Raw genomic sequence first — 16,654 nt, 5'->3', positions numbered from 1 at the left:
GGAACTTAATGATGTTCTCCACTGTAAAGGGAAGGCCCTAGTATCATTTTAAACAGGAAAAAAAGCAATAAAAGAACATTTACACCTAATTGCAGTGAAATGGTGATTTTAAACGTGTTTTAGGGTTTCAGTTAGTGGTGTTAAGGCTTATGCATATACGTATGGATTAACCTTGATTATTCCATTCAGAGAGGACCCTCTATATCTATGGTTCCATGTTCCATAATCAATTTTACCAGTGAATAAAGTAGTGACTACCTTGATCTTTCGTTTCTCTGATTTTATCTCCTCACAGTTTTTTTTCTTATTTACCGTATTTCATTTGTTATTAGGGGACAACGTATGTAGTCCCGCACTTCTAGTAATTTTCATCACTTGTTCATTTGTTCTTTCACATCCTTTTTTTTTTACGCTCTTTTCCCATTCGTCTCTTGTGTTCCTGTTTTCTCGAGGGTCATACTCTTTTTAATAATTATCCTCCATTTTCTTTTTAGCTCTATACTTGCATATGGATTTAGATTAGCCACTCTTAATTCATGCGTATGATGTCAATTCTCGACCATATCTGAATGGGTGTACCAAAACGTAGTTGAGTTCAGTGGCTATCATGTATTTCAGTTGTTTGAAATGTATTTGAACCCCAGTCTCTTGTCAGCTTCTTGGGTGTTCATGTTATTTCAAATTTAATTAGGTTCAAAGTGCTAACTCTGATCCTAGGATAATACGTGTCCTGTTCGGTGTCGTAAGTTTTTTTTTTCTCTCTTTTTTAGTGCAGTTACTTAAGCTTTAGAATGACTATTCATTCAGGTGTAAAATATTGCTCTCATGTTTAAGACTTTTCTTACTTTGCCTCTCTTATGAAGAAGAGTCGTAAGACTGAATCGAACATCTTGCCTCATCTCTCTCAAATCCCTGGAGTGCTTGATGTAGCGATGCTTCTTTGTTTTCTTTTTTTTTTAACTAGTAAGCTATGAAATTCTCCTGTAGTTTATTTCTTAAAGAATGAAATCATGATTATGTAAATCCACATTTTGTTTTATCTCCTTGCTTTTCAATCTCAATACAAACTCAACAAACAAAGTAATTCTCAAATTCAAGTTCTTTTTCATCTAAGAATGTGTTGTCTCACTCATGATGTCGTTGCAATTCGGGAATGTATGAAAAATCATAGTACTAATGATAATGAGTTTTATTTACAAAATGATGGTACGATAAACACATGTAACAGAATTTTGTATGAAAAAAATAAATGACAGAGTTGATAATGCAAATGACATGAATGGAAATTTGCGAACTGGAATCTGAAGGAGTTATTAGGCTGCTTTGCAGATGGAGTTTTCGTAGCATGCATCACGGCAGCATCGGCCAAAACCTCCACAATCAGTGTCACTTTCGCATTGCTGTGGCGTTATTCTTTCCCCGAGCTTGGGGCAAATGGGCGTAACTGCGGGGCACTGAAAGGCAACTGGAGATTCTGGAACTGAAAGAAGAAGAATTATGATTTAATGCGCAACCATTATAATAACTACTCGTCATCGTCTAGATTATTGTCAGCTCTGTACTTGCGGTGACAGTTACTACTCATGGCTAACTATAGAGAAATTTCAAGGAACTATCTAATTCATGCAGCTTACCTTGGGCGTTGTCGCAAATATATTTTCCATTTGGATCTTTCGTAAATAATTTGCAGTTGGGTTTGACAGCAGTTTCGGTCAATGATGGGGTAAAACCTGCGGGAATACCTTCGGGTTGTTTCTCCACAGACGGTACTCCACCTGCCACTTGGCCATGAATGGGACCAGCTGTATTTCCTCCTTTAAGAGGGACATCTGCAATTCCTGAAGCTACAGGTTGCACGTTCCCTCCCTGCGCATGAATAGGTTTCTGACCCAGTGCTGGGTGACTCACGGGTCCTGAAGAAGGCACCGAAGGAATTCCCGCTGGGTGGACACTAGGTTGTACAAATCCTTGCGTATGAATGGGTTCGCCACCTGGGAAGAATCCTTGAGGTTGTCCATTCACGGGTCCATTTGGAACATAAGGGCTTCCAAACTGTCCATAAGACGGTCTAGGATATTGGCTACCAAAGTTCCCATAGGTTGGTCTGCCTAAGTGGCCTCCATAGTATCTCCTGTGTGGAAAGGCACCAGTGCGATAAGCAGAGTCATACGCTGCACCTCCAAAATTGATAGGATTGAACGATGGTCGATAGGAGTTGACACTCGCCACCAACAGGGCAGTAACCAACACGATCATTACGAACTGTAATGAATACAAAGAAATATCATAAATTAGACAAACTCAAAGCGATCATGCTTACCATACCCTGAATATTCTTTCTTTATATTAACCTATTAACGTGAAGGAACGGTAATAGGAAAAAAATCGCCAATTAAAAGATTTTGATTTGGTTTTTCTTTTATATTTGCACTTAGGAAATTAATAATAATCTATTTGTTTAAAAAATTATGCACTGAATTTTCTCGAGAACATTCATTGTGATTCATCATCAATTTGATTTTTTTGACAGTACCGTAGTTAATCTTTACCTTGTTAGTTTCAATATTTCTTTAGATGGTTGTCTTTCCACTACGTCATAAACCAAACTACGGTGCACTATTACAAAACAGCTGTCACCTTGCTTATTTTATTTCTGAATTTCAATCAGTCACTTACTTTCACCACATAAAAACTATATATGCAACTAGAGATATTCTGCAAGTCAGTGTGTAATTAAGATTGTTTAAATTATCCAATGATTTTTTTCATTATTTATGTCAGCGTTTAAAATTATATTTAAAATCATATTTTTCTTTCCTTCACTCTTATCGTTGTTTTATCAGAAGAATAAGCTAATTTGTTAAAAACCTACCTGCATTCTGTTTTGTTTTGTCGATTTTTCTCTCTCCTCTTGAACTTGGACGAGTCAGGTCAGGTAGTCTTCTGTTTCTAGGCTCAGGTCTCCGTTTTCTTTATACCCAGGTAAGGGAAAGGTCCCGCCCACCAGGAGAGTTGTCTTGGTTCTCTAACGCAGACATCGCCATTATTTATTTCTTCCTACTTTATTAGTTATCCTGAAGTTCTCGTACCTTTGGCATTTAACATAACATCCTGGATATTCCATATATTATAGATGTTTTATGGGTAGATCTTTAATAAGAATTTTTATTATATTTTCAGAGTTGGTAGCTTTTGTAAAGATTTTATATTTCTTCAGGTACGCCGTAAGGATCTAAGCAACCACAATTCCGTCGATTACCCAACTCAGTATTTCCCCCTGAAAATCGAAAAGACCGGTTTTCCAACGGACGATGCTTTTCTTTACTTTTCTCAGCTGACTTTTCCCTATTCAAGCTATTATTATTATTATTATTATTATTATTATTATTATTATCATTATTATTTATTATTATTATTATTGATATTATTATTTTATTATTATTATTCTTATTATTATTATTATTATATTACATTACAGACTGGTAATGACACTGGATCGACAAAGATTCGTTTATATAATTGTCAAAACATAATCTAAGATAAAAAAATACTTTTTTTAACCGACCAGTTACAACCTTATCCTGTTTGGCCTTCATCTGCAAAATATTACATAACAAATTACACCACCACGTCCCATGCGTATATAATGAGTTTTCTTTCTTTCTGTCTTTCTTTTGTAAGAAAGAACTGACAGCAAATTGTCTGATAGGAAATGCCGTGAATCATCAGAGCACCTGACGGGATTTACGTCGTAAGAGGGACTGTTGCTCCTGAGGATTATCCACAGTCTTATTAGTCTAATTACGTTACTTGGTCCAACCGGATGTAACTAATGCGCCGTGAAAGATCTTCTCTACACAAATGACGCATTGAATTTGTTATAATGGAATGATTAAAGGACAACATGTTTCGTCTTGTTGGCAGAGTCCAACAGTCCACACCAGGGCCCTCTTTTCCTAATTCAACACCTTGCCCAGCGCTTAGAGGCTGTCCTACGGCAAGGGCGTTTGCTGGGACAAAGACGATTTAATCTAGACCGACGTACTAAAAAAAAAAAAAAATGGCATTTTATTTAAAGATTGTAAGTGAATATGAACAAAATGAGAATGTCCCAACGTTAGTCATTTGTCTTTACCGAGTCGACATGGAGTAAGGGAGAAACCTGAAATACCGCGATAGTAATTTCCGCCAAAGACAGTCATCATAGCGCAAGTTATTTGTACATTCCGGTTGCTTATTCAAAACATAGGGAATTTGCATGAATCTCTCAAGCTCTGGAGTTGCGAACTGCTCATGTGCTAATAAAATGAAAGCTTTCCTTTTATTCTTCACATTTAAAACGTTCAGCAAAAAGTTATTCTGGCGGCCAGGGCATAATCAAAGTAGATTAGGCAAACGTTAACCCGAAAGAGTCGCGGTATACAATAGTTGCAATGCAGGCTTCATATCAACACGGCAGATTTCTCCATTACATAGACGAGACATGATCTAATGCACTACTGGTATTAGGTGGAAGATCTGCAGTGGTACCTAAATAAAAAAAAAAAAAACTTTATAGTAATTTGTGTAAATTTCTAGCCACGTGCAAAGGAGATTAGCAGTTTATCAAAACACACTTACGTTTCTATGGCACTTCTCACCCTTGTAGCTAAAATTTTAGGCATTCGCTTGCCAAGCAATGTTCAGCAGTGTGGTGGAAGAGCTACAGCTAAAAGCCACACTTGGCTGGCTCTTCTGCTGAAAGATATTATAGCTATGAGGCAGTATACGTAAATGGTTCAATTTCCGTTTCCGATTTTTATATTTATGGATATGTTGAATGAATATGTCACTCTTTCCGGCCAGATCTAGGCTACAGACTAGAAAATTAAACGAGTATTTCAGTATGTCTGAATTTGATTTACATGTGTAGAGCGAAAAACGTAATTTAGGCATATTCAATATACTAAATAGTTTTGAGTATGCCTTTGAATTTAAAATTATTTTTTGGCTGCACACACACACACACACATACACACCACACACCACACACTCACACTCACACACACACACACACACACACACACACACACACATATATATATATATATATATATATATAGATATATATATATATTATAATCTATAAGAGAGAGAGAGAGAGAGAGATGAAGAGAGAGAGAGATAGAGAGAGCGAGAGAGAGAGAGAGAGAGAGAGAGAGAGAGCCTGGGTCATTGACGCCTGTAATATAGAGAGCTAGAGCAAAAAGTGTATACTTCCTTTAGAAACAAACATGTTGACGTTATGATAGACTATGTCAATCTAACAATCAGGTAAATTACGAGCACTTTCTAGGAATTCGCTCGAGTTTGAAATCAAACTTTGCCATTCAGTCATTTAATTTTAGATACAACGAGCAGATGTCTAGCAGCTATACGTTTCTCAGCAACTTTACTAGAAGCCAGAAGTTCTCGTTTCAGAGCTTCGTTTTGTTAATATCCACAGACATTTGCAATGTCTTTATTTTAAAGGATTAAAACATCATGATTTTCTATACCGGTGGTCACGCCAACCTTTGCATAAGTGCATTTCCAAATGACGTGTGTATCAGGGATGACGTCACTGTTTCGCCATTGCCAAATGCAGCGGTTGCTAGCTGCAATATTATTGCAACCTAAAACTGTTTTACAGAACAAGAATAATTCTTCCCCATTAGTTCGCTTCTAGAAGTCATTTCGCGTGAAATAAAAACAAAACGCTATCGTAAACATGATATGACCTTAAAACTATCCATTGTTATTACACAAGTGAACTTCATAATAGATGAAAAATTTCTGAATATTAGTATATATCAACTGAAAGTATCCTGCTTACCATTAACGACATAAATAAAGGTTTTTGTGCATTCTAGTATACGCAAATGTTCAAGGTCACATTTCTCTCCAAGAACGCCGTGATGGAGTCTAACGACGAACTCAATCATATAAAATCTTTTCCTACTTTTTTTTCATACAAAAAAGATTTTCTGTAACCTTCGCTTTGTCTGTCTGTTATTGCTTTTTTTTATTTATTGTCTTGTCTAGCCAGAGGGTAGTCACCCAGTCATTTGCAAATTCTGTATTAATCTAAATGTAAATATATTTAACATTTTACATTATCTAACGATATACAAGGGTCTTACGCATCTTGAGTAAGTACGTATATGGGAAATATTGGTGCATAACACATTATACACAGACACACACACACACACACACGCAGAAAGAGAGAGAGAGAGAGAGAGAGAGAGAGAGAGAGAGAGAGAGAGAGTCGCACTATCACACTCCCACCGTTGTGGACTCTTTTTGTCTCCAGAATACAGGACCATCTTGCTATATCCTTATTCTAAATTGAATCTTCCCCAAACTTCAGCTTTTCACATTTTTTTGACCGCGGACGATGCGGTCGGTTGACGCGAATGAATTATCATGACCTTCATTTTCTTGCTCTATTTTTGGCCGGCTCTTTGGATTCTCAGTCTTGCAGACACTGGGAGGAAAGACGCCTCCGCCGTCTGAACCGGTTAAGACCAGAAAAATCCGGGGATCTCCAACTTACAAGAGGTGAGGTTTTTTGCTCTCGGATAGTTATCTCCTTTGTGTGAAGAGACACTATACCTGCTTTGCGAGCCAGTTTGGGCAGAAATATGAAACAAAAATTAGACGCATTTAGTTGTTGGAGCATTGAGATCTTTTATGATCCATGATGACTCATTTTTGTAGTTTTTTACATGAGTATTTTAACTTACTTATAATCCTGACTCAAAGATTTTTTCCTATTTCTACACAAAAGAACCAAGCAACACACACTCACACACACACACACAAGTAATTTACGGACATGCTGGAAGCCATTAGAAATATAGTGGCCAAAATCTGTTTTATGCTTATAGAATTTTCCAAATAAAATATAACATACTTGATTATTGGGAATTTTCTACCCAATTTAGACTGTCAGGATCTCAAGGTTATTCTATTTCCTTGTTTTCTATTTTACACTATCGCGCCACGGACACGTTGCATGTAAGAGGGCGAAGTACCTCCTGGGAAAATTCCTGTTCCCTTTAAAGTTGGTTCCAATAAGACTTCAAACCTTTAAGATACGTTATACGTATATCCTTATATCGGATCTCTCTTCTTCCCGAAAACATGTCTTACGGCACAGACTGGCTAAGACAGCAATTATGGTAATGTTTGTTGTATTCACTGTGTAAATAAGCTGAAATAAGATAAGAATCAACGTTGCTCTCTTACTCTGACAAGATTATCGACTAGGAGTATTCCTGCGTAAGTAATTTGAAGTTTTTATTTTCATTTATTTATTTATTCATTCATTTTTTGATGGGGGTTGTGGGGTGGGGGGGTCGCTGAAAGTTTTTTTTAAGCAGCCTGAATTCATGAAGTTATGTTCCATGGGGCCTACAACAACGGTTTAAAGGTCAACTCAGATTCTTGCTTGGCCGAGCTTTGACCAATAACCTGCTTTTATCAAACTGGAACATTATAGTATCAGAGGACTACGATAATGACAGCTAAGAAAATGTATCTTCAGTTAATTTCACTGGGACATTATACGTATTTATCCGTACAAAGTCGTATTTTGAGCGCATTATGTTCCATATAACTGATCATTGAAATTAACAATTAGGTTTGAAATCTAAGACCTGATAACGATAAACATACAGACAGTTTTCACTGTATTAAGACTGACTATTCTTCAACAAAAATATTTCCATGAGGTAATTTGTGCTTTCTATGAATGATTTCAGCTACATGAAATAAATCGACATTGGAACTGGAATACAAAATGCTATAGACCAAGGTCTGGAGCTTATGAGGTCATTCCGCACCACATATCATGTCAAAACAATTGTTAAGAGAGTGTGGAAAGTAAGATGTCAGAAAGAGCATACGATCGGAAGTGCATTAAAAGGAATGAAAGGGGTTGCAGGTAAGGGACATGAAATGAACTCTTTTGATAACAAGTGAGGTTCAGAAAGCGGTTAAATTAACGCTATAAACAAAGAAGGTGGAGTATACATGATTTGGTCAGCTATAATTTGATGCCAAAAGAATATCAGACACCAGGTTCAAATAGAGACGTGTTTTATTATAGTTGCCTCTTTTCTTAATAAAGAGAGCAACAAAATTTTTCTATATTTAATTTTCGACATTATCATTGGCCGAATTACGAATTCTAGCCTCTGTCTAAATCACAAAAAGAAGATAAATATTATCTGTTAAATATTCTATGAATTTAAAATACTTTAAGATATTATTTTTCTTAAATTGGTCGTACGTCATCAAATCAAGGCAATGCGAGCACTGGGCGTACACAGGAGCTCAAGTCTTCGCGGCAAGATTTGATGACGTCATTATGACGTCATATATCAGGTTTGTAATTTCCAGGGGTTTAAGGGTGAGTGTCTCTCCGGTTTGGAATCTGTCGATTGAAAGATTCCCCGCAGGCGCCCCCCCCCCCCTTTCTCTCTCTCTCTCTCTCTCTCTCTCTCTCTCTCTCTCTCTCTCTCTCTAAACAACCGATACCGTGGTGATTAGAACGATAAAATTGTTAGAATATATTTTGGCAGCTTATTGGCGACTGAAATACGGAAGAATCAGGTATTAAAGACGCCTCTAATTTCGTGAGAGAAACATTCGCTCGCACATACACAACAAATGAACCTACCTAAATATTGATTATTATCATTGTTATGAGGCATATTTAATACTTATTCCTGGACACTCAATTATAACCTTGAAGGATGGAGTTTGTGTCGACAAAGTTAGTAAGACATTCAGTTTTCCCCCACCGAAGACGAGACAAGATATCTCCAAAACCGTGCGTTGCATTGGATTCTTTTTCCTCGAGTATATGGTTTTTCGAAATCATAACTGTTGTCAAGCTTTTAGTATTCTTTAAGACTTGACTGAATTAAATATAGAATTAAGGCTAAAGACCACACACTGGGACCCAAGAAGTAATTCAGAATTAAGATTAAACACCACACACTGGGACCCAAGAAGTAATTCAGCGCTGAAACGGAAAAAGGGAGTGAAAGGTTTGGAAGGAGTAAGAGGAGGAAAACAAGGCAGTTGCACTATGAATCAAGTGTTAGGAGAGAGTGGAAAGTAAGATTGAAGAAGACAGGGTTGCAGTTAGGGGCCGAAGGCACGCTGCAAAGAACCTTCAGTAATGCCTACAGTGCGCCGCATGAGGTGCACTGATGGCATTAACCATCGCTACGGGGGTTCTTTTAAATTTAAGAAACGCCGGAATCAGCCGAGATGACTCGACAATACCATCGAGATCATTGTTCTTTGATGTTCTCTTGACTGTTCTGTTTGTCGTGATCTAACAGAGAGAGAAGAGAGAGAGAGAGAGAGAGAGAGAGAGAGAGAGAGAGAGAGAGAGAGATTCGATTACTTTCCTTCACAACACGTGCTATAGCGTTATTCATTTATCTCCTATTTATTATTAATATTATATTTCATTTTCAAGTTCGCTGGGTGAAAAGGAAACGCCATTTAGCCAGACTGTTTCTTTATGGTGAAGCTGGTCCCATCCCCATTAATAATAATAATAATAATAATAATAATAATAATAATAATAATAATAATAATAATAATAATAATAATAATAATAATAATAATAATAATAATAATGATAATAATGAGGGAGAAACAGATCCAGTTATGTATATGTCCATCTATTTAAAGACAAATATGTACAGAAAGCTTTCGGGAAACTTCGATTCCCTTGTCAATCTCTTTTTTGATAATAATAATAATAATAATAATAATAATAATAATAATAATAATAAATAATAATAATAATAATAATAATAAGAATCAATATAATAATAATAAATAATAATAAAATAATAATAATAATAATAATAATAATAATATAATACATAATAATAATAATAAATAATAATAATAATAATAATAATAATAATAATAATAATGATGATGATGATGATAATAATAATTGACACATATACTCTCAAAGTAATAATAATAATAATGTTAATGATAATAATGGTGATGATTGATGCTTATATAATCTCACAATACTAATAATAACTGAGGCTCATTTACTACAATCAAAATGATAATAATAAATACCACCCAGTCGAATTGGAGGACTGTGATAGACCAAAAAAAAAATAATAATAATATTGGAAGTGGTAACTGTAACGCTGCGTTAAATTTTTGTAGTGTTTTCTGTATGTTGTTGTTGTTAGGTTACCATCGTCGTCACTCTATAACTGATACAGTGTTATCTTCCGAAATCAACTACTGGCCAATGATTTTGACAGTTTGTCATTTTTCGGAGAGGATCGTACCTAGCTGCTAACTGGTGTAGTTCATTTCGGAAGAATACACTGTATCAGTTGCAGAGTGACGACGATGGTAACCTAATAATAATAATAATAATAATAATAATAATAATAATAATAATAATAATAATAATAATAATAATAAGGGAGAAACATATCCAGTTATGTATATGTCCATCTATTTAAAGACAAATCTGTACAGAAAGCTTTCGGGAAACTGTTCGATTCCCTTGTCAATCTCTTTTTTTAATAATAATAATAATAATAATAATAATAATAATAATAATAATAATAATAATAATAATAATAAGTGGCAGAGAGCCTAGAAGCCAATAGTCTGTAAGCCATTTATTTCGTTCTAAACGAGTGTTAGTATACTTGTTTGTCATTCATCAATGTCTTACGTGAAATTGGACAAAATGGCGAATATAGAAAAACTGGCCAATAATTATTCCTATGAAGTCCAACGTATACAAAGAGAGAGAGAGAGAGAGAGAGAGAGAGAGAGAGAGAGAGAGAGAGAGAGAGAGAGAGAGAGAGAGAAGAGTCTTCAACCATAAGATAACGGGTCATCTTGGAAAGCCCAAAAATCTTCAAGTTCTCAACTCTGGAATTACCTTCACATTCAACTTGTTCGTGGGAATCTCTTATGAATAACCATCACTGTCTTCAGCTATCTGAGAATGTCTGAAGTCGGAAATGAACTTCAATTCTTTCACAATCATGAAAACTCCGAACTGTTCCAGTTTTCGTAAAGAGACAGTTTACTTTTTCTTATGAAACGAGCTTGTCGGCGCGCTGGAACCCAGGGCTGTTGTTTCTTGCCCTCCCGATCACCTTCCTATCTCGCCCCACCTGGGGCGGACAAACATTTTTGCAGGAGGAGGGTGGATGTCTCCGCACCTATCCCGCCCCACCCAGGGCGGACAACCATTTTGGATTTGTCTTGCCAGTCGCATACATCCACAAGGGCCAGTGTGTGTTTAGAAAGAATGCATCTCCTGAATTAAACCAAATTTAAGGAATTGCAGTACTTGGAAACTCCTTGGACTTCTGGCTTATGACGTCATTCTTAAGCACAGCACTGAAATGAACTTTCTAAAGGTCCAACTTGCTAGCCGGGCGGGTATTTGGAAAACTAGTTTGTCATGTTACTCGGTGGTAGTTCTATTCTCCTATTCTTCTCTCTCTCTCTCTCTCTCTCTCTCTCTCTCTCTCTCTCTCTCTCTCTCTCTCTCTTCATTTCTTGATATCTAACGCCTCATTCATCAGATTACAATAAGTAATCATAAACTACTAAATGAAACGAGCCGTCGAGCGACAAGCGACGAGCAATCATTTTTCTCATTCCATTTCTACTGAAGTTTGGTTATTGATATCATTATTATACGGGTTATAATTGATGTGGCAGACATTCACATCTGGGGCGCAACTTAGCCGCCGAATATCGGGCAGTATAGGGTCTCACCCGAAGGTATCCGAAGGGTCTTACGTATGTGAAAAGAAAGCCAAAGGTTACACATATGAGTGATGGGAGATGCGTTACTTCTTTCATTCTATCTTTTCTAATCTATTTCCTCAGAAAAAAAAGTCACCAGATACTATAGTAAATATGATTAAGAATTACTTATAAACTTACTTTGGTCAACATCGCGCATGTAGTTTCCATAAGTATTTCGCCTGAAGAACATGCAGTCTAAGTCTTTATTTGGTGTCCCGGTCGCTAATTCCCGAGATGTACACTTTATAGTATTGCACCAGTCATGTTTTCTTCTATGCTCAAATGTTAGGTTGAGATAGATTCTGCAGGTAAGCTGCGTGTGAGAAACAACGAGATCATTTTCAAGAAGATTCTATGGTTAATTTACAAGATATGGGAAGGTCTCGGTACTCGGTTACAGCTCGGGAACGTGCGTCTCGGTCGAGGATGGGCTGACACTTCGAGGTACACGAAAGGCTTGAACCCTGTGTCTTCTGAAGTTTGAAGAAATATATGTATTTCTATATTCTATTTGCGTTTTTACCAGCTATAGTTTATAGTTTATCGATGTTATCAAGTGGCATATCAATGGCACTTGGATCAACCGGAAAATTCCTCCAGACCACAAAAGCTGTGACGCACCTATGTAACGGCCCTGCATAATCCTCTCCTGGGGATTTATATATGTGTATAATAGAGAGAGAGAGAGAGAGAGAGAGAGAGAGAGAGAGAGAGAGAGAGAGAGAGAGAGAGAGAGAGAGAGAGAGAGAGAGATACTAGCATGTTTAAGATCTGTGGAATATGCGATGAATTTTGAATACCTTACTAATATGCATGATGACTATGACCTCGCTTTGCTGTAATCATCTTAGCTAGAACTAAATAAAGTTATTGATCATGAATAACATTAGTCGCTCTTTCAGAATTTTTCAAAAAGTGTCTAGGCTCTAGCATCTTTGACTTTTTGGTTTTGGGGCAGCATTTCTCCAAATGAGTGGTAACTATTCAACTGTTTCTAAAGGTTAATTGTTTAGGTGTTGAATTCAATAGTTACGCGCGATTTGGATTCTTCTTGTATTCTCAAAGATTACGTCCCTCAGAAGCCCTGATCTCAGATCAACAAAATATCTGAGATATTACTTTTATATATAATGCCAAAGAATTTCATTGCTAGGTTTAATCCAGCCTGCTCATTATCTGAGTGACCATTTTCAGCCTTATATTATATTCCAACTCAAGGCAACCTTTATTTGACAACCATTTTTCTCAGATATTTGAAAGAATTAATCTCAATTTTTCTCTCATTATTTGGGGTTTTTTTCATATCATTCCATTGTGCATACTTAGTGTCATAACTACTGTTTTCCAAAGATTTTATCTCAAGTTCCATCTTTCTATAGGCATATGGAGAATTCTGTCAAGCAACGTATGTCAGTCTTTAGGAGTTTTGCTGTTAAAACTTTTGCTTATTCTAGGTCTGGCAACTTTAATCGTTAATACGATTTAAAACGTTTCTTTTATCTATAACCGTTTTGCATACGTATACTCACAATATGTATGTATACGTGTATGTATGTAATGCATGTACGCACCGTTCGTTCAGATGCATGTATCTGGAGGCTTAGCGACTGGGAACAGGTGTCTGAAGTCTTAATAAAACCAGAAATACGGTAAATAATTTAAGTTTTATTATATAACGGATAGATTATAACGAAGACAGACAGCATGTGGGATAACGCTAATGAAGAGAATTTAAAACATTTGACAAAGTAAATGAAATGAAAAAAAAAAAAAAAAAAATCGAGTGCCCAAAAAGCAATTTCGCTGGCCGCCAATAATGCTAATAACGCCAATGACAAGAGGACTCCTCTTTAGAAGAAGACACCGGAGGAGTGTCCTTTGCAGGTCAGGTGATCCAGGCAGGCGTCGGGGCAGCACTTATCGTGCCCGGAGCAGTCGTCGTCGGTGTAGCACAAGGTGGGGCCGAATCTCAGACCTGGGCATTCGGGTCTGACTGGAGGGCACTCGAATGGCTCTGAAAGAGGAAAAGAGATTTTTTAGGAGACTTGTTAGAAATAGTAATAATTATATAAAAATCCACAATCATAAATTAGAGTATTTTACTTTGTAAAACAATTTTAAGGTCAAAGCTGATGGGGGAAAATCTGTTCGAGTCCTTTTTCAAACTCCCCATAAATAACTTTGGATTTATTTATCCATTTCAAGACTCACAATAATAATAATAGTAATAACAATAATAATAATAATAATAATATAAATGAATTACATTAACATGTAAATAATAAAACAGGCACTTTCGAACACCTGAACAAGTGAACACTGTTTGAAAGTCTTTGTGTTATCTTTTGCATATTAATGCGATTCTTTTATATAATCATGGATCTTTTTACGCAAAACTTTATCCCGATATTGTGAATTTCATCGTGACAGCAACAACAACAACAACAACAATAATAATAATTATAATAATAATAATAATAATAATAATAATAATAATAATAATAATAATAATAATAATGTTAAACTGAACGGTTGTCCTAAAGCCGGTATGTTGCAACTGAGTTTGGTTGGGATCATGATGTTAGTTCAGTTCTCATTGACAAATTTTCCCCCATCAGCGTTGAAGTTAAAATTGTTTTACAAAGTAAAATACTCTAATGTATGATTGTGGATTTTATATTATTGGTTAGTCACATTAAGTAGCTTAAACTTGGCAATTAAATTGAACCTTCTGCTTTCTCCATTTAATGTATATATATATTATATATATTATATATATTAGATATATATATCTATATATATATATTATATATATATATATATTATATATATAGATATATATATTAATATTATATATATATATATATATATATAATTTTTTGATTAAATTATAGTAATATTTCATTTTTTTTCATAACATTTAAAATGAAAACAGGGATTTCTTTTAATATATCACAAAGAACTCATTAGGGGTCTTGAAGTCTAAAATTTGAATATTTCTTTCTAATTGCCTTCGTCAATTCATTTGTTACTTCTTAGTTTGCTTCTTCGTAATTCTGAAAATAATAAAAAAAACTTGAGCCAGATTAGCTCAACCTACTCACTCTGGTCAACGGAGCAAATGTAATGTCCACAGTGGTTGCGTTCGTAGAATTTGCATACGGGCCTTGGTGGGGCCAAAGGTGGGCATGCGGGTAAGCCACCAATAGGTAAAATGCCACCACCAATAGGACCCCCTACAGGTACGGATAGACCACCTGGACCGAATCTAGTATTTCCCTCCGGCTTCTTGTCTTGTGCTGCCACAAGGGCCACAGCTAGGACCAGCAAACATACAACGCGCTGTAGAAAGAAAAAAGTAATGGTTGGTTAAGGCTAATCCTGGAGAACATATACCAAAAATGAACGAGAGAGAGAGAGAGAGAGTGGGTGCAGAAAAGAAGTCTTGATTTTGAGCGCCAAATGATAATTCCACTTCAAAATTGAGGTGCGTATCACCGGCTGGAGTTTCAAACTTTCCTCTTCATTTACCACAGTTGGAAATTAATGATTTCACTTTCCTGACAGTTGCAAACTCATAATGAGCGCTGAGCACCACATAAAGACAGTGGAAAAAAATTGAGGTGGACTTAAGAATGTATAACATGATTTGGTAAGGATGTCTTAGAACACTTACTTGCATCTTGGGTGTTTGAGAACGATCTGGCTGAAGTTCTACTTGAGATAGGAGTATCTTGTGCAGAAAGCGCTGCTTCCAACCATTATATACAACTGGCCGGGAAGAAGGGACGCGCGGTTGCCAACTAGTTAGTTTGTGCGGAAATATGAAATTGAAATTAGACGCATTTAGTTGTTGGAGCATTGAGATCTTTTATGATCCACGATGACTCATTTTTGTAGTTTTTTACATGAGTATTTTAACTTACTTATAATCCTGACTCAAAGATTTTTTCCTATTTCTACACAAAAGAACCAAGCAACACCCACACACACACACACACACACACACAAGTAAGCTACGGACATGCTGGAAGCCATCAGAAATATAGTGGCCAAAATCTGTTTTATACTTATAGAATTTCCCAAATAAAATATAACATACTTGATTACTGGGAATTTTCTACCCAATATAGACTGTCCCGATCTCAAGGTTATTCTATTTCCTTGTTTTCTATATAACACTATCGCGCCACGGACACGTTGCATGTAAGAAGGCGAAGTACCTCCTGGGAAAATTCCTGTTCCCTTTAAAGTTGGTTCCAATAAGACTTCAAACCTTTCAGATACGTCATACGTATATCCTTATATCGGCTCTCTTTTCTTCCCGAAAACATGTCTTACGGCACAGACTGGCTAAGACAGCAATTATGGTAATGTTTGTTGTATTCACTTTGTAAATAAGCTGAAATAAAATAAGAAACAGCTTTGCTCTCTTACACTGACAAGATTATCCTGCGCAAGCAATTTGAAGTTTTTATTTTCATTTATTTATTTATTCATTCATTTTTTGATGGGGGTTGTGGGGTGGGGGTCGCTGAAAGTTTTTTTTAAGCAGCCTGAATTTATGAAGTTATGTTCCATGGGGCCTACAACAACGATTTAAAGGTCAACTCAGATTCTTGCTTGGCCGAGCTTTGACCAATAACCTGCTTTTATCAAACTGAAACATTATGGTATAAGAGAACTACCATAATGACAGCTAAGAAAATGTATCTTCAGTTAATTTCACTGGGACCTTATAAGTACTTATCCGAAGAAAGTCATATTTTGAGCGCATTATGTTCCATAT

The 16,654-nt window shown here is 36.0% G+C and overlaps 2 protein-coding genes across 2 annotated transcripts; both read right to left on the bottom strand.

The window, feature by feature from the left end:
• Positions 1-1,174: 1,174 nt before the first annotated feature.
• Positions 1,175-3,031, bottom strand: LOC135224630 (uncharacterized). The gene is made up of 3 exons (XM_064263866.1): positions 2,873-3,031; positions 1,635-2,262; positions 1,175-1,480 (listed from the first exon to the last, which is right to left on the bottom strand). Exons 1-3 carry the CDS (start codon positions 2,876-2,878, stop codon positions 1,314-1,316), a joined length of 801 nt encoding a protein of 266 aa, XP_064119936.1. The 5' UTR covers positions 2,879-3,031; the 3' UTR covers positions 1,175-1,313.
• Positions 3,032-13,510: 10,479 nt separating this feature from the next.
• Positions 13,511-15,662, bottom strand: LOC135224480 (uncharacterized). The gene is made up of 3 exons (XM_064263523.1): positions 15,542-15,662; positions 14,970-15,207; positions 13,511-13,879 (listed from the first exon to the last, which is right to left on the bottom strand). Exons 1-3 carry the CDS (start codon positions 15,545-15,547, stop codon positions 13,716-13,718), a joined length of 408 nt encoding a protein of 135 aa, XP_064119593.1. The 5' UTR covers positions 15,548-15,662; the 3' UTR covers positions 13,511-13,715.
• Positions 15,663-16,654: the final 992 nt, after the last annotated feature.

The sequence above is a fragment of the Macrobrachium nipponense genome, chromosome 11 (assembly GCF_015104395.2).
Source record: "Macrobrachium nipponense isolate FS-2020 chromosome 11, ASM1510439v2, whole genome shotgun sequence".
Lineage (NCBI taxonomy): Eukaryota > Metazoa > Arthropoda > Malacostraca > Decapoda > Palaemonidae > Macrobrachium > Macrobrachium nipponense.
The sequence above is the reverse complement of the archived record's forward strand: the minus strand, read 5'-3'. Positions and strand labels throughout refer to the sequence as shown.

Coding starts and splice junctions, on each gene's coding strand:
- LOC135224630 (XM_064263866.1), bottom strand. Junction 1,481..1,634: donor TATTTGCGACAACGCCCAAG/GTAAGCTGCATG, acceptor TTCTTCTTTCAG/TTCCAGAATCTCCAGTTGCC.
- LOC135224480 (XM_064263523.1), bottom strand. Junction 13,880..14,969: donor CATTTGCTCCGTTGACCAGA/GTGAGTAGGTTG, acceptor TTCCTCTTTCAG/AGCCATTCGAGTGCCCTCCA.